We start from the raw sequence: 21,694 nt of genomic DNA, 5'->3' as shown, positions 1-21,694 counted from the left end.
AATCAAGCGATTGAAGACAAGTGCAGTGCAGCAAACTTTGTGATCTACTGTGGGCTGGACACAAACAAGTGCCTCGACCAGATAATCAGTACCAGTGTGCCACTCAGTTATCACACCTAGATGAGGTTAAAGACTTCTCCGGGATATTCAATCCTCCTTAATGGACATGCCCTTTGACTGCTCCTGTTTGTTTGTTTAGAAAGCAGATTTGGCCCTTGAACGATTCAAGGATAGCAAGCCCACAGCGTGTTCCCTGGTTTGTCTGCTCTGCGGAGACAGTTTTTGTCCCCTCTGTGGCAATGGTAGACATTACCACTACCACCCATTCGGCATAGTGCCCTGACCCTCCAGCTGGAGCAGCTGCAAAAAGACTTTAGTATGTCCTTCCAGGCACACAATCCTGTGGGGGGCGTGAAATTCACGTTCCACTCCTAGTCGCACTGCATGAAGTGGATACCAAATTCAACCACAATTTCTCCATTTGACCATGTTCTCCATTCATTTAATTTTAACCACAATGTTTGCCAAATTTTTATCTTGTTTTCCTGATCCACATATCTAACATGTTGGATTTTGATAACTTCTCATATTGACGTGTGCCCATCCGGACCTCTTCGTGAATACAATCCAAAGTACAAATGATAGTTCAGAGCAGCAAACTTTGATTCGGAACCCAATGCATTTCGGGCTGATGTCAGTCCTTCGTCAGGGGTAACTGTGAATCAACAATTACCAAAAATATATCATTACTACTTTGTGCCATTAACTGCTATAGCAACATTACTCTGCATTCAATCTTGCGCATATAAAATTTTAAGCTCAAACAGGCAGTTCACATTCAATTCAATAAAGAGACCAGGTATCAGATCCCCGTGACCTTCTCAAACTCAATCCCTTGACACAAGTGTTCGAGGCATGTGGGCTGCTAAATTCATATCTATTGCATAGATCGCCGCCTAGTGTTGGGTCCGGATGATTGCACATTGTTGTCCTGGAAGAGTCTTCGAAGTATCACGAGATAGGTGGCTCCTCCCCTGGACTACAGTGCGCATGGGCATCGACTCCATCCCCAGATTGTTTTTTTCCGCCATTGGGTTCGGATGTGATTTCGACGTCTCCTGTTCGGAATCGATAAAACAATTTCTTTAAGGCCAAAAGGCCTTCTTTAATTCGTCGGTATTGTTCGCGTTCGGTCTCGTGTGTACTCCAACTCTTCGAGTCGGATATCTGAGGAGTCGGGTGACTCTTCGGTCATCGAGGCCCTGTCGACGCAGCAAGACCCCGACGACCCTGCGATGGAACGAAGTCCGTTCAAGTACTGCCCCGTGTGCGGTTCAAAGTACCCACACATCGACGTGCATCCGGTATGCAACAAGTGCCTGTCGCCGGACCACAACGAGGCCAACTGTATGGCCTGTTCGAAGTTCAGGACGAAGAAGACGCTCAAGCTTCGGCGCATAGCACGCCTCGAGGCCCAACGATCGGCACCGGCGCCAGTCGACATCTTCGTAGACCCCGAAGCAGACGAGCAAGAGCTTCACCTGCAGATCTCACCTACATCGGCGGAGGTCGAGGCCGACTACGGGGAACCTGTCGAGGGCCAAGACCTAGACGAATACGTCGAAGAGGTAGGGGACGACGAGGAAGCTTATGGGGCCATGGAAGATAGCTCGGAGGAAGAGCTATGGCCCGTACGTACAATTACTATGGCTCAGGTCACGGGATCGCCACACGGCCTTACCCACGACCCTACACCTCAATCCTCGGCCCCGCCTTCTGGCCCGGCTACAGACATACTAGCGGAGCCTCCATTACCTAAATCGAAACCGAAACTAAAAACATCGGAATCGAAAACAACAAAGATGGCCGACACACCATCGAAACCGAAGACGTCTGCGACACCATCGGCGCCGTCATCCTCGGAGACTTCGAAGCCGAAGAAGGCTGTCGAACAGGCTAAGGTACCGAAAGGGGTCAAGGAGCCCAGCTCGAAGAAGGTCGTCGAGCAAGTGTCTAGCAAAGTGGTCAAGTCGAAGTCGAGGAAGACTGTCGAAACGCCTTCGGCCACGACTGCCGCACCAACAGGCAAACGGGCAGTCGAATCGAAGTCCGCGAAGGGCACCGAGCCAAAGTCTGGAGCCCCGACAATAAAAGAAAAAGCTGTCGATCCGAAGCCTGCGGCGTCGACGCCTACACCTGTAGCAGGAAGCCGGAGTGCAGTCGTCGAGGGAGAGTCGACGGTCGGATCTTCCCCTGTGGGTGGACCAAGGTCATCGGTCGGATCGACAAAACCATCCGCTTCTTTTACGAAGCAGGTAGCAGACTCCCTTAAGCGGATACGGGAAAAGGGGTTGACGTCGGAGCCGAAAACGCCCTCGGTACCACAGTCGATAGCCCCACCGAAGAAGGCTTCGACGCCGATACTTTATACTCTACCGCCGAAGGTGGCGCCGAAGGCCTTTGCACCCCGATCGGTGCCACAGGACACAGAAGGGTCGGGGAAAACGCAAGAACGTGGACGTTTCGATCGACAACCTTCACTAGAAGAGCAGTCGGAACATTATATCGACGCCGACACAGGAATATTAACGCTCCACAAGAGGAAAATTACTTCCAAGCCTGTGGAGTCGTTTGTCATACCTCTAAAGAAGAAGAGGCCAGCGCCAGACACACCAGAACTCGTTGAACCCATCCCTCAAAGACCTAGGAGGAGTCCAACACCTTCACCCACTTGCTCAGAGGGAGATGAAGGTGAACAGGATGAAGAGTAGAACTTTCCAAACAATACTGACCCTGATGAGCAGCAGGACTCATGGGTGGACTCTGGGGACCAGGGTGACCAACAAGTGGTACATGACCCACAGGTTTTTGGTGTAAAAACTTCTCCAACAGAAGACTCTGCGGCATTTAATGCCTTAATTGAAAGGGCGGCTACAAACCATAAGGTGGAACTGCATGCCGACCCTGTGGAAGTTGACTTTTTGTTTGACACTTTCTTTGCATCAGAAAAGACTGTGAAGACACTTCCTATGCTCAAAGGGGTTCTCAAGCATGCCACAGACATTTTCAAAGAACCCACAAGGGCAAGGGTGGTGAACCCCCGGATAGAAAAGAAATACAGACTAGCACCTGGAGACCCAACTTATATACGGGGCCAGTTGCCTCTGGATCTTTGGTGGTCTCCAATGCCCGCAAGAGGGCGAATTCACAGACCACGGGTGAAGCTCCTCCCCCAGACAAGGAGTCAAAAGTGCTGGAGGCATCGGGGAAAAGGGTGGCTGCTCAAGCAGCCAACATCTGGCGCATAGCTAACACACAAGCCCTGTTGGCTAGATATGATAGGGCACACTATGACACTTTAGAGCAGCTATTACAACACCTTCCAGACAAGTTTAAAGAAGGAGCTGAGATGCTAATACAGGAGGGCAAGCTCATTTCCAACGCTGCAATCAAATGTGCGCTCGATGTTGCAGATACTGCAGCACGGGCGATCAACACTAGTGTCATGTTGAGGCGTCAAGCATGGCTCCGCATCTCTGGGTTCAAGCCAGAGATCCAGACAACCATACTCAACCAGCCCGTTAACCCAGACAGACTGTTTGGCCCGGAGGTTGACACCACCCTCGAGAAGATCAAAAAAGATACTGAGACAGCTAAATCCATGGGTGCGCTTCAATCTCAGCAATGTAGGGGGAACACTTTTCGTCGCTCAGGTTCACGAGGTGTTACCAGAGGACACTTGGCACAGCAGACGCAATTCAATAGAGGAGGCGCACAGTCCTCCTACCCCAAACAGGGTAGAGGAGGTTACAGAGGAAACAGCGCCAAGGGCAGAGGCAGAGGCAACAACAGTTCCGGTTCCTCTGCTGCCAACAAACAGTGACTCTCTGTCACTGCCCCCCGACCATCTAACACCCGTCGGGGGGAGACTCCAGCAGTTCCTGCCAGTCTGGGAGTCCATCACCACAGACAGGTGGGTAAGGAAACTTATCCAGTTCGGATATTGTCTAGAGTTGACGTCCACTCCACCCAACATACCCCCAAGACAACGTCCTATGTCAGCAGAGCACTTGCACTTATTGCAGCAAGAAGTCCTTGCGATGCTGCAAAAAGGCGCAATAGAGCTCGTGCCGGTGGAGGAAGAAGGCACAGGGGTTTATTCCCTGTACTTCTTAATCCCAAAGAAGGACGGCTCGCTCAGGCCCATTTTAGACCTACGCCCCCTCAACCTGTACATACTCTCAGAACACTTTCACATGTTAACACTACAGCAGGTTCTTCCATTGTTAAACCAGGGAGACTTCCTCGCAACCTTGGACCTTTCCACATACCACTCCACCCATCCCACAGAAAGTACCTCAGGTTCACCATACAAAACAGGCATTACCAGTTCAAGGTCCTACCCTTCGGAGTGACCACTGCCCCCAGGGTGTTCACAAAGTGTCTGGCGACCGTGGCAGCGCACCTCAGGAGACAATCCATACATGTCTACCCTTACCTGGACGACTGGCTCATTCAAGCCAAGTCGGCACAGCAGTGCGCCGCACACATGTCCCACACCATTCACCTCCTTCACAGTCTGGGGTTTTCATTAAACTATCCAAAGTCGCACCTTCAGCCAGCCCATGTGCGGCAGTATCTAGGCGCGACGATAAATACTCTGACTGCTACAGCTCAGCCGAACCCAGCGAGAATCGACAACATCCAGTCGCTCATCCAGAGGTTCAGACCGCAACACTCACTCCCAGCGAGAGTGTTCATGCAGTTGATAGGCATGATGGCCTCCTGCATCTTCATAGTCCCGCACGCGAGATTGCATATGCGTCCGCTCCAAGAATGCTTGGCGAATCAGTGGACACAGGCTCAAGGACAGTTAAAGGACCTAGTGTTGGTGACCGGTCGGGCGTACACCTCTCTGCATTGGTGGAATCCACACAACCTTTGCAAGGGCCGACCGTTCCAAGAGCCTGTGCCACAGATCATCCTGACAACGGACGCATCTCTCCAGGGATGGGGAGCTCATGTGCTCCACTACACGGTGCAGGGCCTATGGACGACACAGCAAAGAAAGATGCACATCAACTATCTAGAGCTGATGGCAATCTTCATGGCACTCAAATCCTTCAAAGTACATCTGTGCAACAAAGTCGTGTTGATCCGGACGGACAACATGACAGCCATGTACTACATCCAGAAGCAGGGGGGTACGCACTCTCCACAGCTGTCTCATCTGGCTCAGAGCATGTGGAAGTGGGCCATTCAGAGGAACATCTTCCTCATGGCGGAACACCTTCCGGGCGAGGAGAATCAGATGGCGGATCTGCTCAGCAGGTACAGCCATCAAATGCACGAGTGGGAGATACATCCATCAGTACTCCACCCGTACTTCCAGCAGTGGGGTCATCCAGAGATCGACCTGTTTGCCACAAGGGAAAACGCAAAATGCCAAAGCTTTGCCGCCAGGTTCCCTCACCCACAATCGCAGGGCAATGCGATATGGATGAACTGGTCAGGCAGATTTGCGTACGCTTTTCCCCCAGCAGCTTGCATTCCGCTGGTGGCAAGAAAGCTAAGGCAACACTCGCTGACGCTCATCCTGGTTGCTCCAACGTGGGCACGCCAACCGTGGTACACCACGTTTCTAGAACTCTCCGTGGTACCGCATCAAAGGTTGCGTCTCACACCCAGGCTCTTGACGCAGAACCATGGCGACATTCAGCATCCGGATCCGCACCAGCTCAATCTGGCGATCTGGCTCCTGAAGTCTTAGAGTTTGGCTACCTTAACCTGCCTCCGGAATGCATGGACATCATCAGGTAGGCCAGGAAGCCCACTACCAGAGCTTGCTATGCTGCGAAATGGAAGCGGTTTGTCATTTACTGTACAGAAATCACATAAACCCGCTAGATGCATCCATTCCTAACATCATCTGTTATTTGTTACATCTTTACAAGTGCAATCTAGCATACGCTTCCATTCGGATACACTTATCCGCCATAGCGGCTTACCTCCAGAACAGGCAGCATCTCTCTCTTTTCAGGGTGCCTGCCATTAAAGCCTTCCTGGAAGGTCTGAAACGAGTCATTCCTCCCAGAACCCCACCAGCTCCTATGTGGAATTTCAATGTGGTTCTCACTAGGCTGATGGGCCCACCTTTTGAGCCTCTACATTCATGTGAGATTCAGTTCTTAACATGGAAAGTGGCTTTCCTCATTGCTATTACATCTCTCAGACGTGTTAGTGAGCTGCAAGCGCTCACAATACAAGAGGCATTTATACAAATTCACTCAAACAGGGTTGTGCTCCGCACTAACTCCAAGTTCCTTCCAAAGGTGGTGTCACACTTTCATGTCAATCAGACAATTGAACTGCCCGCATTCTTTCCAAAACCGGAAACAGTAGCAGAAAGAATGCTCCATACGCTGGACGTCAAAAGGGCGTTAATGTACTACATTGACAGAACACAACAATTTAGAAAGACACAGCAACTTTTTGTTGCCTTCTTAGCCCACCACAAAGGCAACGCAATTTCCAAGGCAGGAATAGCCAGGTAGATCGTTAAATGTATTCAGATTTGTTATCAGAAAGCTAAACGCACTTTAACGGTCCCCCCCCAGAGCACACTCCACACGCAAGTTGGGAGCCTCCATGTCTTTCCTGGGAAAGATTCCTTTGGAAGACATTTGCAGAGCAGCCACGTGGTCAACGCCACACACGTTAACCAAACATTACTGTGTAGATGTGCATTCCAAGCAGCAGGCAGCTGTAGGACAGGCTGTTCTCAAAACTCTTTTTCAGACTTCTGCAGCTGGCACGGGCAGCCGCCGTTAATGGAGGGACTGCTATGTATTCTATGCAATAGATATGAATTTAGAAGCCCACATGCCTCGAACTGAATATGCTACTTACCAGTATGCATCTGTTCTTGGCATGTAGGGCTGCTAACATTCATATCGCCCACCCTCCTCCCCGGTGCCCATAGCGGCTGCAGATTATTTCTTGCATTCATTCATTAGCATGGACATCAGTTACACTATTTCACTCCATCTCGGCCACAATGGCTAAAAACAATCTGGGGATGGAGTCGATGCCCATGCGCACTGTAGTCCAGGGGAGGAGCCACCTATCTCGTGATACTTCGAAGACTCTTCCAGGACAACAATGTGCAATCATCCGGACCCAACACTAGGCGGCGATCTATGCAATAGATATAAATGTTAGCAGCCCTACATGCCAAGAACAGATGCATACTGGTAAGTAGCATATTCATTAACATCGGCCTAAGCCATTTGTTATCCCGCTATTTCCATTGGTATCTGACTTTCATTCTTTCCCTCGAAAAACCTTCCCTTTATACAGGCAGTTCACGTTTAATTGAATAAAGAGACCCAATGTTCAATCCCTGTGACCCTTTGTAGGGAGTGAGGAATAAGGTTACACAGGGTCACGGGGATTGAACATTTGGTCTCTTTATTCAATTAAACGCAAACTTTTTTCTCACCCTTATATGTATAATAAAGAGACCAAATGTTCAATCCCCGTGACCCTTTGTAACCTTATTCCTCCCTCCCCAGGCCAACGGCGTGAACCATTTTAAATAGATGTAACTTTCATGCTTTTCCTATTGCACTCGCCCTTTACACAAAATGTTTACACCCGTCAATTATAACCCGTTCTAATCCACCCACATACCTGCTCATTCTACAATCTGCTCAACGCTCAGCATGCGCCTCGAGTTGTTGTTCCCTCCTGTATAATAGACCCTCTATTACCACTCTATTTTAATCCTCACATGCTCCACCCCCTTCCCCTATCGACAAATTAACCACCTGACTTCCGTAGATTACCTCTGTGCACTACAATGCCCATAATGCACCTAATTGCGCCTGAAATAATCCGTGCTGACGCTGAGCACGAATCTGGACTCGATGCATGTGCGCAAAATGCCACAACATTATTCCACGTTAAATGGCCACAACCAATCTGTATGTTTTTTCTCCTGTTACCACCATCTTGAATGCTACTTAGAACTAGCTGTTTTCCCATATGTGGAGTTTTTGATCTCAAGCATCCATTAATGCTGTCTTACTTTATTTTTGGTGCAAAACCAACGGGGGCAATTAAATTGAAACATCATGAAGTGGTGGTATGCACACCGTATTTCTGACAATGTACTCTATTTTGTTTAATCCATTTTTTTATTATGCTTTGCAGTTTGCGTGCAGAACTGGGCTGTGCCTTGCCCTGAATGCACTGTCATTAGTACAATCCTGTGGGGAGCGTGAAATTCACGTTCCACTCCCAGTCGCACTGCATGAAGTGGATACCAAATCCAACCACTATTTCTCCATTTGACCATGTTCTCCATTCATTTAATTTTAACCACATTGTTTGCCAAATTTGTATCTCGTTTTCCTGGTCCACATATCTAACATGTTGCATTTTGGAAACTTCTCATATTGACATGTGCCCATCCGGACCTCTTCGTGAATACAATCCAAAGTACAAAGGATAGTTCAGAGCAGCAAACTTTTATTCGGTGCCCAATGCATTTCGGGCTGATGTCAGCCCTTCGTCACGGGTAACTGTGAATCAAGAATTACCAAACATATATCATTACTACTTTGTGCCATTAACTGCTATAGCAACATTACTCTGCATTCAATCTTGCGCATATAACATTTTAAGCTCAAACAGGCAGTTCACATTCAATTCAATAAAGAGACCAGGTATCAGATCCCCGTGACTGTCTCAACCTCAATCCCCCTACACAAGTTTAACATCGGCATAAGCCATTTGTTATCCCGCTATTTCCATTGGTATCTGACTTTCATTCTTTCCCTCGAAAAACCTTCCCTTTATACAGGCAGTTCACGTTTAATTGAATAAAGAGACCCAATGTTCAATCCCTGTGACCCTTTGTAGGGAGGGAGGAATAAGGTTACACAGGGTCACGGGGATTGAACATTTGGTCTCTTTATTCAATTAAACGCAAACTTTTTTCTCACCCTTATATGTATATAGGTGGAACCATCCCCACTGTATCGAAACAGGTCAGTATCTCTAGCCTCTAGAGGGTACAAGTTAAAATGTACTGACCCCTGGAAATAATACATAGGGTAGGTAATGTCTAGGTCCTGAAGAAATGCCGTCTGACCATTCTGGCAAATAAGGCATGAAACATGTCAACCCCATTACATTTACTGTTCGCACATGATAGCTATTTGGGTACATAATAACCCTTAGATAACATCGCTGGATTTTAGTGTGTCATGGGATCCTAACCGGATTAAAGCTTTTCTGGATTCCCTTGCACCTTTTATGTCACTCCCATCATCTCCCTTTACATGCACTTTTCTTGCGGCGTTAAAAAGATCTCCGAAAAAGAGCCTGCTTGCACGTCAGGCATTGCAGTGCTGGCTTGACAAGTAGCACCCTATGATGAAGCATGACTCCATACCAGGTGTGTGAGGTCATCACGATCTGACCACTAGGATGCCCGGGATACACTCAGTCAGAAAAGGCTGATTCTACTGCAATATAGGGTCTAATAGACCACTCTAGAGGAACTACCTGATCTTGTATAGTGGGGGTCACAGCACATCTTCGATGGTCAGTCATTCTAGTCTTCCCCTACCTCAGCAACTAACTGTTGAAGGCGGACTTGCCAGAATATGGCGACCAAGTCAGCTTTATCTGCCTAAAGTTGTAACTGTTTTTAATGTTGGACAATCCATCACTCTTCCATTGTCTTTGACCCACCTCACCCATTCCAGGAAGAGAAACTTTGTCCGCTAGATGCTAAAAGAGCTTTGTTTTTCTACATCAATTGCACCACATCTACCTATTCTAAAAGTGAGGACTCTGCAGTTAGAAGAATCCATCAGAAGAACAAGTTATTTAACTTTGGTAACACTCTTTCCTGGGAGATATTCTATCTAACTGCAGAATCCGCACTAGACTCCCTCATCCCCATACTGTGAAATGGTCTATTTTTGGCATCCAAATTAGTAATCTACACACTAATACCGACATCTGTTTTGTGCTCTACGTCCAGGGGTGTGGAAAGAGCCTAGCAAGAAACTGAAGTTGGCACGCAGGGGTGTTGCTTATATGCGGCTCTTCACTTCCGGGGGCAGAGTGACGTGTACGCGGGGCAGCACGATGCCACCTAGCGGTTTGCGGGAGCACTGCTATAAAAAGTTCCCAGATCAATTCTAGCACATGAGGATTAGTCTAAAGGTGAGGAATCTGTGATGAGATAAGAGTATCCACAAAAAAGAGCTTTTCTTAAAGTAAGCAACTTGTTCTTCTGTGTCAAATCCCGTGTGTATTAATGTAAACCGGTTCGCCCTCTCAAACACTTTTTCCACAGCGAAGTTATCTGATCCTCCTGCTTTATTTACAAACATGACAGATGAAATGGACCTGTTTTTCATTTTACCTTACGCTCCCTGTCTTCTAAAAAAGATGCACTGGTCGGAAGGCCTGTAATAGTCTCATGTTTTTAAGACATAATCTTGGTAAAAGTGTTGCCCTCTCAGAATTGTCACTCTGTATAAGCCACAAATCGTTATATCCCTACCCAGTTTAGAAATAATGGGGACTACTGCTTCTAGCATGATAAGTGTGGCATTGTCTGACATACTAAAGTGGTTAAACAAATTGGTGAGAAATCCCAATCAAGTAAGAACAGTTGTCCTGTTGGAAAAGGTGACAAATCCATCTGGCCCTGTTCATTTGTTGAATTTAGTCTCCTTAAAGAAATTTTAATTCCCTATTCTAATTGGAGTGTCAGTGGCTCACCATTATTTATGGGTAATTGTAAAACTTTCTCCTCATCCAGAATTATATCATAATCCATTGCTTCCATGGGGTTCATCGTACAGTTACTGATAGTACTCGGGGAAGTGTGCCACCGACTTTCTCAAGCATTATATGTATGACTTAACCAACATCTTTGGTTTGGTGTTCAGCTGACATGTTGTTTTGTTAGCCCCCATATCTGTCTTATTTAGAGAGCTAGTATTTTGTTTTATCCTTCAGTCTTGTGTTAATTCGTCCCCTGATATCACTTTAAATGTTTCTTTACCCCTTTGGTTAGATAAAGGTCTTGTAAACCTGTCCAAGTTTTAATATTTCAATAGCTCCCCCATTAAGCACTCACCTCACACACTTCCTCCCTCATTAATGTTGCTGCTGTAAGGTGACTCCCAGTTTCTGCCTTGCCTTGCATGCAAGGGAGTAGCCAGAAAATACCCCCCACTTTGAACCAAAGCTCTGATGACACCAAGAAAGCAAAGAAAGTAAGCAAGCCCAAACCTCCTTAAAAAGACCTCCCTTTTCTCTTCCATCCAAGCATCTATCCATTAATTCTTTCACCCTTCCTCCCGCTGATATTGACTGCTTCTCCATTCTGTCACCCAATCATTCAATTTGTCCCTATTACATCCCTCAGCCATTACATCAGTACATCCATCCATTCACACATCCCTCTTCTAGGCATACATCCATACCTCCATCCTCCCATATTTCCATCCTTTGACCTACCCATCTATCCCTCTGTCCACACTCTCAGATTTCTGTTTACTCTGCCTTCCTTTTTATGTATCTATCCACTGTCCATTCACTCACTCATCCATCTACCCACTAACCTACGCACTCATCCATTCTTTCTTCCAATCACCCTTCCAACTTTTCTTTCACCCGTCCATTCAGTAGTTCTTCTTCCTTTCCTTTTACAGTCTATCCATCTCTTCTTTCTGACTTGCTCCAGCGTATTCTCCTATTGACCCTGTCTTAGACCTGACATCATGGGTGTGGTGTTCCTCTAAACTTTTTGCTGTCGCCCCTATTGTTTTCTGAACTCATTTGTTTTGGCATTAGGACTCTGCGCACTTTACCACTGCTAACCAGTGCTAAAGTGCTAGTGCTTACTCCCTTAAACATGGTAAAATTGTCCTACACCTAATTGGCACATTTGATTAACTTGTAAGTCCCTAGCAAAGTGGCACTACATATACCCTGGGCCTGTAAATTAAATGCTATAGTGGGCCTGCAGCACTCATTGTGCCCCCCACTAAAGTAGCAGTTTAAAACATGTCACAGGCTTGCCATTGCAGCCTATAGTGCAGTTTTCAATTGCCAATTCAGCCTGGCAAATAAACCATTTTTATTGCATTGTATTTAAAAGGTAGGGCATGTTTGGTTTACCCTGTACGTGTCCTTGTGGTGAAAAACCCCATAATTTGTTTTTCACTACTGTAAGGGCTTTCTTTTCCATTGTTATATTTCATATCGGTACCCCAATATAGGTCCAGGGAACATCATACACCTTCTCTACATCATCTCCCCTTCATTTCATATGAACGAGCCTTATAAGGTCATAAATCCTAATAAGGACATACTGCCTTATAGGGACTAAACACTTTATAAGGACTGACGCATTTTATGGACTAATCCTTTCACCTACTTCCATACTGAGGGAGGGTTCTTCCCAATCGATATTGCTAAGACGTCATCCTTGGCGCATATGAATAATTTACGCTTCACCGCTCCTATCCATGCACAAGGCTTAATCTCCAATGTCATCCTCATACTAAACAATAGTGAACACAGGCACATGGACTGTATAAATACAGCACGTCTTGCTATCAGTAAAAAGGAGGGACCGAGACTTCACGCCGACACACTGACCAGAGACACTGCGGCTCCGACATGCAATCGCTCCAGCTGACAGTGGTCTGACTATCCCTTGCGGGGTGTCCAATTAGAGTCCAGGACGAAGTCCCATACTCTCACTATTTCAGGTAATGAGTTCGACTAAATAATAGCTGGATTCTTGGCTCTTAGGCTCTTTCGCACCTACTCACATGCTAGATACACTTAGGTACATCTGGACAGGCATCATAGGAGTACGCACTATCTTTTATAAATGCATTTTATTCATGTATCTGTTCATGACTATTGCGAAATGGTAGAACTGTACTATTTCTTTTTATTCACTGTACTGCTGATCCTATATTTCTGCTACTGTGTAACAGTTGTAGCAGCGCATATATTTTACACAAGAAGAAAAACGGTACAATAAATTCTTATTGTAAACACGCTCGACTGTTTCTTCCGTGTATCTCTCTGAAAGAAAATGAGCACGCACGAGTGACTGGGTGAAAAGTAGTATATTGTTTCCACGAGTCTGAGGAATCAGGGTTTGTTGTGTTCTGAGGTTCCCAAAAAATAATCTCTCTGATAAAAGGAGATTCTGTTGGCACTGTGAGCTAGCTAATGGAAAACACTGCTAACCTACGTGGTGGGGGTGCACAGAATCAGTCTGCCACCCGACCCACAGTGTGGGTACTATAGGAACTACACTACATCATTGGCTAACATTGGGTTACCTAATTATATTTTATAGGTACCAATTTTTGATTGGGAGCAGGTAGAAATATCATGTTTGGCATCAAATCAATTGTAATTTAAAATCTTCTTCAATGGTAAAGTTGAATTTTAATTCACAATTCTGAAAATGGCACTTTTAGAAAGTTGGCATTTTATTGCCCTATACATTTAATACTTGTTGGCGGTGTCCTGGATCACATGATTGTAAATTGCTCTGCCATTGAGGTTTGTGTATTCCTGCCAGAGAGAGAGGCAGAGGGTAATAGGTGAGAACTGATGGCTGGGAGTAGAGCTGTTTCCTGCCCACTTACACTTCAGACTATTTCCTCTAATGCACACAAAGGAGCCTGACACCAGCCTTTTGTCATCCCAGCATTAGCAAGGGAAGGGAAGAACTTTCCAGAACTAGATGTGGGTGTAGCCCAGGATGTCCCCCCACTTTAAAGGATGGCACCAGGTATAAATATTGGACCCTCTGAACAATTCCTCGGTGCACTCCTGGATCTGTGGATCACTTCAGAAGGACTGCCTTGGACCTCCAGAAGATTGCCCTGCTGCTACTAGAGGACTGCCCTGCTGCTTGTAAGCCTGCAATGCTTCTTGAAGGAGAACTGGACCATCGGCTTGAACCCAGTACCACCAGAAGTGATTCAAAAGTCAAGTTTTCTGAAGTCCTGTGTGAGGATCTTGGACCCTGCACCTGGCCTCTGCTGGAGTCAGTCCCAACCCACACCAAGTGGTGCCCACCAGGTCCTGCACCCTTGTAGTGGTGCTCCTCCAAGAACCTAGGACTTAACAATAATGTTTACCAAAAAGTGACTGGAGAACTGACAATAGGCCTACCAGCCAGGCGATCCACCCAAGATGTACTGGCGGTCGGCCTTATTTTGCTGTTGTTTTTCTCTGCAGCAGCAAATCCCTTTCACCTGGACCTCCCATCAAAGGTATCCAGCCTCATGAATCCCTCATTGGCTACAGCTTGCAGCTTCATCCCGCTGGAGATTTTTAACTATCAAAAAAATGACGACAGCTTCACCCCGCTGGAGACTTTTAACTATCAAAAAAATGACTATGTCCAAACATAAAAACCTTCACTGTGACATCATCCAGCGGCTCCCCGATGACGACGCCTTCTTCTTGGACACCACCTGCTACTTTGGTCCACTAAATTTCTACATTTTCAGGAAGTTTTCTTCAAAAGTCCAAAGGTAAGCTGAGACCTAGCCCAATCCACCTTGTGTATTCAAGGCTTGCTCCATTGCTATTGGCCTTAACTTTTGGCTTGTCCTAGTCTCACGTGGCCAGATACCTTCGGTTGACGCTTTGATCTTTTAGGTGCTATTTTTGACTAAGACTTAAAAAATTCATTACCTGGGTTCTTCTGATTGAATTTTATTCTTTGTGATGTCCTTTTATTCATTAGACTTTTCTCTGTTTTTCTGAATTTGTTTAGGATTTTTCTTGTGTTGTGTTTTCACTTTATTACTGTTAGTGTGCTGCATAAATACTTTACCTAGTCCCTCTAAGTTAAGCCTAACTGCCTAGTACCAAGCTACCATAGGGTTAAGCACATGTTAATTTTGTGACGTTAGTGGTTCACCCTGACAGCATTGTGGCTGTTGCTTGAGCAGGGATAACACCCCACTCAACTAACAAACCAATTGCTCACACTAATGTTCTAAGATGTCTGAAAAATAAAGAGAATACGTCTTGTACAATCATGTGACTTTGGTGGTTCACCTTGACAAGGATTGTGGTTGATGCTTCAGTAGATTTTCCAACACCCTTAACAATTAACCCAATTTCTTACACCCGGGTATTCCTTTATAGCGTTAATTCAGAGGTGTTGTCCATAAAGAACCCCCTCTTGTAGCTGCTAAAGCTTGAGGTTCGCAATGCCTCTGTCTGCATACATCCAAAACAATTCCTCTGCTGTGTCTCCAATTGCATTTATCACCAAATATTCCTTTGGACCTGAAGTCAGGAGGTTCACGATGCCAGGTGCCCGTGTTTGGACCAGCCCTACCCAAACCCGTTGTAAGTGTGTCTGCTGTGTGATTCAGCACAGTGAAATTATCCGCCCCTCTGTATCCTGACATTCCACTTTTAGGGCTCCTACTCCCAGATGTTGGTAGCCACCTTCTGTTCGCACCTGCTGTTTGACTCATTGTGAGCTGACATGATCCCTATGAAGAGGAAGCTTTTCCAATCCCAGAAATCTTCCTGCATGATCTGAAGATTCCATTCTGTGCCTATTTCCACCTAAATGTTGAGTTTCTTGAGAGTTACTCAAGTGTGGCGTAGAGACACACCTTTATATCTTGAGGGTGTCACCTACCTCCAGCTTGGAATCCGAGCCATAGCTTTGTCATAACCCATTCCTCTTACTTCAGGGTTCCTGTATGCACAGGAGACATAAGCTCTTGTTCCTTGTTTGCCCCAGAATCGGATTGGTAAGGCGGGTACTCGGTCCATGGGCCGTTTCTGAGTTGCAGCTGTAGGCTGTTTTTTGGGTAGCGTGGTGACCGATTTGGGCTGTGTCTGTGCTGTTCGGATACCGCCAGTGGCCTAGTGAGATTTGGAGCAGCCATTCCGAAGGCAAATGGGCCTCTGTACCCTTTTACCAACGGGGCGGATGTGTTTGTTGAAGTCACGATTTTTCGCAAGTGAGTGGAGGAGCAAACCTAAAGCATATTTATGTTTAACATAAATGTTAGTTCAGAAAATAAACACGTCAGATCTAGCGGAATTGACATCAGGCACCTTTGACCTCCCTAAAGGCATCGCTGAGCTGCCCCCTTCTGTCTCCCATGGCCCCTGAAGAGCTCCCCGTTTGCTACGAGTTAAACACGCCGGTGGTCACAATTGCGCATGACAGCAGCTCCTGCAGTAAGAGAAACTCATAAAAAAAATTGTGCTTATAGACCAAAGAAGATGTACTGTGTGTAACAACCAAAGTAAAAGGGCCAGTCCTCATGGGAGGTTACATTGTAAGACAAGGTGGTACTAAGGAGGTACTAACAAGCCTAATAACAAACCAGAAGCCAGCATTTACGAAGGACAATGACCCAAGCCATTGACAAATATGGGCAGATAGTGGGCGGGGCTTCAAGTATTTACTCCAATACAGCATAGCTCGCAGAGCTGCGCATGTGCTGCCCAGGCTCGACCTAAAAAACAGAGCTGACTCCGAAGTAACAACACCAAAGACCAAATTCTACAATAAGCATCGAAAGTAGAGGCTTCCCCACACCCTCCCAGTCTGTGCTCCTTCTGCTACCTTCTGTTTGCAACCCCACCACACACACTTTTAAGCAAGCATTTGGAATGCAACAGGTCTCGCATTTGACAGTGCTTTTATTTATGTTTTAAAAACCAAAACATAAATAAATGGCATTGTCATTTACAATGCCAAATAGCTCAAACGCCTAAATGCGAGCCCTATTGCATTGCAGATGCTTGTTATTTGACCAGCATCCGCTCAGTCCTCACCCCTGTTCATGTCTCCTGCAAAGAGTTTTAAATGTGAGCCTGCAAGATAATCCTAAATTCTCTACGAGGGGTTGAATGCACTGCTAATGATAATTACCAGTTCAGGCTTGGTAAAATCTAATTTCGATGTACTGTTAGTCTGTGGTCAGTGTGCAGTTAACACCAAGATTTGTTCTTTTCCCCTTCAGGTTGAAGATTATGCATTGAGGAAAGGTATGCCGGTGACTGAAGTGGAGAAATGGTTGGCACCCATTTTGAGCTATGATCCGGAGGAATAGAAAACACTTTTCCCATTTCATGTTTTTACGATGTAAAAAATACATAGCAACATACTGTATTTTATCTTCAGCAACTGCTATTTTAAGTTAAAATCTTTTTTTTGTAATATCCTTGCTGATGATTTTACTCCATTACTATTACTTATTAATTGCAATTTTAAATTTCAATAATGGTTTTAAGATTTTCTCGAAATATCACTTAATATTGTCATTTGTTTGCCTTGTTCCCATACTTACAATTAAGGTGACTGAGCAGTCGTATTTAAAGGAGGTACTGTTGGAGGCAACATTTTATTTCTTGTATGTAGGTTTCTTTAAAATTAAACAATAGGTCCATTGTCACTGGAACACTGGAATACAAGATGCCAGCATAGTTCTGAGATGTAAGAAAATACTGCAAGTGACCAGATGCCCAATTGAACCTCTTACTGTCTATCCAAGAGTGAAGGATGTCTGTTCTGGCGTTTACGTGAAACATTCTCACTGCTGGCCAAACATATTTTCTAATACTATTCGCAACCTCCTTTTGGCTTTTGTTTAGTTGTAAGTAGCCAAACTGTTCGTTGTGTACAAATGTATTTTTTAATTTGGCAAACAAATGTTTCTTCTGCTGGCTCCGTTCTCAGCGTTGGGTGCAGAACCACTGTTTGACTTTTGTTAAATCTCCAAGCACTGAATTGAGGGAGCCCATGAATTTTTCACTGAACTGTCCAAGTCCTTATTACATTGTATCTCTAGATTGAGTTTTAGTTGTTGCAGCTTTCTCCTTTTTGTGTTTCCAAACTTTTGTATGTTGTTTTGTGACACGCAGAAGTGTACCATGCACTTTTCAAGAATATTTCTTTACGTCTGCTCTCAGTTCATGCCACAGATGGTTCACCCGAAATGTGGGTCTTTATGGATCAGTACTTACACTGGGATTGTGTTAGCTGCTACTCAGACCTGTCTGGGACCTCCACTTCGCTGGTAAATTTCCAGCGCATGGGAGGGACGTGATCATATCAATATGCTGCAAATATCTGGCCTCCATGTGCCTTGAATGCCAGTAGCACGCAGAAACTTGTACCAAATATGCTTTATACATTGGCATTGGCCAGTGGCAGCGTTCTCATCTATTTTTCTGAAAGGGAGAGTGGACCATTTTCAGATGATATATTGTCAAGAATGTTAAAACCATTCTATTGGTTTTGGACAAATCCTGTAAAATGTCATGTTCTTTCCAGAGGCCACAGTACACTGTAGCCTTTGCACAGACATGGAGTATGAGCCTCTTAGAATGGTCTGGGGGTGGTGCGCCCCCGGTATTGTGGAACCAAATAACATCAACTCACAGGTGTCTCATAAATCACTCAAACAAGGGGGTACCATTACACCAGCCTTTAGTCTTTATAATAGGGATGTTTAGCAGTCCCCCGAATTTGATCAGCCTTCAAGAACATTGATTTAATTCCTGACCACTTTGTTGACCAGTAGGTAGAAATTGTGAGCTAAAATGACTAGAGATTAGTCCTCCTTGGTTATCTGCAGACGTTTAGTCCTCACATATAAGGAGAATAGTGCTTGGAGCTGGAAAACATTATCCTCTATTGATATTTAAATGTTCACGGATGACCGAAAGCTCAGGGAAAAATGAGAATAACATTTATGGTGACCAAGACTCCAATCACAACCGCCCTAGTTCTCACTCCCTGTAGAGCTAAGCGGTTGTGTAAATCAGGTACATCGACAAAACTCACCTGTAGTTGTGAGATTATCCTTTTAACCTCTACGAATTAACCTCACCATACCGATGAATCCATGTGGCATTTGTGATTCTTAATTGGTGCATGTTTTTGTCTTATTTTCTGAGTCTTAATATAGATTGAAATAATGTAATATGATTTCTACCTGTGGTCGCTATTTCTGCAGCCACTTTTTAGAAATGCAAAGTTAATGAGAGTTTGTAGCATAGTTGAGAATTCCTTGAAGAGTTTTTACTCAAGGTCTGATAATTTAAGGTTAACTCCATTTTCAGACCAAGAGCTGACTGCTCTCACTGAAGGATTAAATGCAAATTTCACAGGAAAGCATGTTTTTTTTAAATCTTCTATTGTATTTCTTTTACATTTAAAGAGTAAAATAATTAATAACATTAGATTCCACTTTGCAGCATACTGTACAAACAAGTCATTTTAAAAGGTACATTGAGATAAAGTAATCATAATGTAGATGAGTAATTAGGGAAATATTTGCCTGTGGTTCTGCTAGGTGCCATAATGGTGCTCCTTTTCAGCATCTTATATCGCATTGTAATATCAAGACTGTTGCCCACGGGTGTTGCAAAGGCAGGAGAACAGTCTACAATGTTCAAAGAAAAATCCTGTTCACTTGCTTATTTCTGCAATTGGTAGTTTATCTATTTTATGTTCGTTTTGTGATTTAGGCCCTCAGAGGAGCAGAGTGATGTAATTTCTGTCTCCATTGTTTGTTTTGCTTCACACGGTCAATAACAGATGAACTGTGCCCATTTAACAAGCACTATGTTTGCAGATACAAGTTATCCCACCTGTCCTCAACCCCACTAAGGGGCTGATTACTATGGTGATGAAACCGCCACCGATAGCCTGTCAGTGGCGGTTTCACCACCATCGTAAGCAGGTTTTAAGCCTGCCACATTACAATGGTGGGCTTGGTGGAAAGACCGACCGCCACGGTTCCAAGGGGAATCCTATTCCTCCCACGGTGGCGGTGCCTACCAGGCACCGCTGTAGGGATTTTGATGTCCCTTTCCACCTGCGTTTTACATGGCAGGTAACCCGCCATGAAAAGGCAGTCCGAAAGGGACTTTGGGGGCCCGAAGCAGGCCCCTTCCCCCCTGCATCCTAAATATAGGCACTGGGGGCACCTATGGTGCCCCCATACAAATCCCTGCACTATATGGCAAGTACTACATGGTGCCTGCCACGTAATGCAGGGATATGTGCAGTGTCCCCTTTTTGTCTTGCAGTGTGTGCTGCAGCTAGCAGCACATGCCGCAACACAAAATATAGGCATTATGACCGCCATGGTGGCGGTGGCATTGTAATGCCTATGTTGGGACCGCCAACGGACTGTCGGGCGGTCTCGTTTCGGATACATAAGTCTGCCCACCACCGTAATTAGCTCCATAATGCTGATAATTATCTTGGTTTTGACCACTTTTAAACAACTGTCCTCATTTTGTGAAAAGTGACTTCATTGATCAACACAAATGCTTATATTTATCACCAATATTTGCATTTTTAGTTTTGTACTAACATAAAGTAGGCTTTAGAAATAAACTAGCTTATATTTTCATCATACTGAAGTAAATCTCTTTTTTGTAACTATGAATCGATGTATCAGACGCGCACAGTGCTGTGAAGCGCTGCGGTTATAGTATGACACGTAAACCAGGCTGACGACAGTTGTCTCCTAGTTTTAGGAGTTGGTCCAAGAATTGATTGGTAGGGAGGAAAGGAGCCGGGCAGTCTGTGTGGTCTCACAATTGTAAATAAAAAATATATCTATTTTTTATTACACCTGAGTATTGAAAACCAAATAGAATTACACTGAGAAAAAATGTAGCACTCATATTTTGGTGTAGTGCTTGTTTTTGAAATCCTTCAAGTGTTTCATGACTTATTGGAACTCAGTGATTTATATGAATGTTGAGCTGTGTGCTCAATGTGATCGTCCCCATATTCTATATATGTTGTGCTGTTCGGAAATACTTTTATCACAGGGTGTGCTGCTATTTAACAGTGAAGTCTGTTTCTTTCACTGACTAAAGGTGAGCATTTTCCATGCAAGCTGAGTGATGTCTATGCTCGTATATATGTGTCCCAGCATACGCTTGTTATGAAAACTAGTAATCAATTTCTTTTGTCCAACTTTGTACATACATATTCGCAGGGCATTTGTGGATTCACATAGTTATCCTGGGAACACCTTGACCTACATTTTCTGCGGATCCTCATTTCTTAAAATGTGTTGCAATGTGCCAGTATAAGATAAGGCATCATTAATTATCTCAGTGCATTTTAATGTCTTGATGATAATTGCAAAGCACTTTTATCTCCCTGGTGTTGAGAAAAACTGCGGTAAAAAGTGTCACTTGATTTACCAATGTGTAAGCCTTTTTCAAACTCTGAACCACTTGATGGCATTTTGAAACACAATAAACCATAATTTATTTCAAACTTTTTGTTGAGACGCTTGAATATTCCTTTAGAATGTAAACTCACCGACAGAACTGTAAATCTGTTGAAATATGTCCGGTGCAAGAAATGTGAAGAGACGAACCACAGGAGTTTGACAGCACTACATCTAACAAATTTTGGTTTTTAGAGTTTGAGTAACATTTTCTTGTTTGTAATTGGTTTACTGCAATGCCTGAAGTTCTACTTTACATCTGAAAAATACACTCAATCAACACACATTCATTTCCTTATTTCATACATGTATGCTATGTACAAGAAGCAAACTTTTTTTCAACTGGAGTGCTTTATTAGGTTGAGCCTGGGCAG

General features: G+C 44.8%; 1 protein-coding gene across 1 annotated transcript in view; it reads left to right on the top strand.

Annotated features, from left to right (window-relative positions):
- Positions 1 to 21,367, top strand: part of MTR (5-methyltetrahydrofolate-homocysteine methyltransferase) — a 454,402-nt gene extending 433,035 nt beyond the window's left edge. The window contains exon 33 of the mRNA XM_078648574.1: positions 17,079 to 21,367. Within this exon, the coding sequence (XP_078504700.1) occupies positions 17,079 to 17,168 (90 nt within the window). The 3' untranslated portion in view covers positions 17,169 to 21,367. The remainder of the gene's footprint in view (positions 1 to 17,078) is intronic.
- The last annotated feature ends 327 nt before the right edge of the window (positions 21,368 to 21,694 follow it).

This window comes from Lissotriton helveticus, chromosome 6, assembly GCF_964261635.1.
Source record: "Lissotriton helveticus chromosome 6, aLisHel1.1, whole genome shotgun sequence".
Classification (NCBI taxonomy): domain Eukaryota; kingdom Metazoa; phylum Chordata; class Amphibia; order Caudata; family Salamandridae; genus Lissotriton; species Lissotriton helveticus.
The sequence above is the reverse complement of the archived record's forward strand: the minus strand, read 5'-3'. Positions and strand labels throughout refer to the sequence as shown.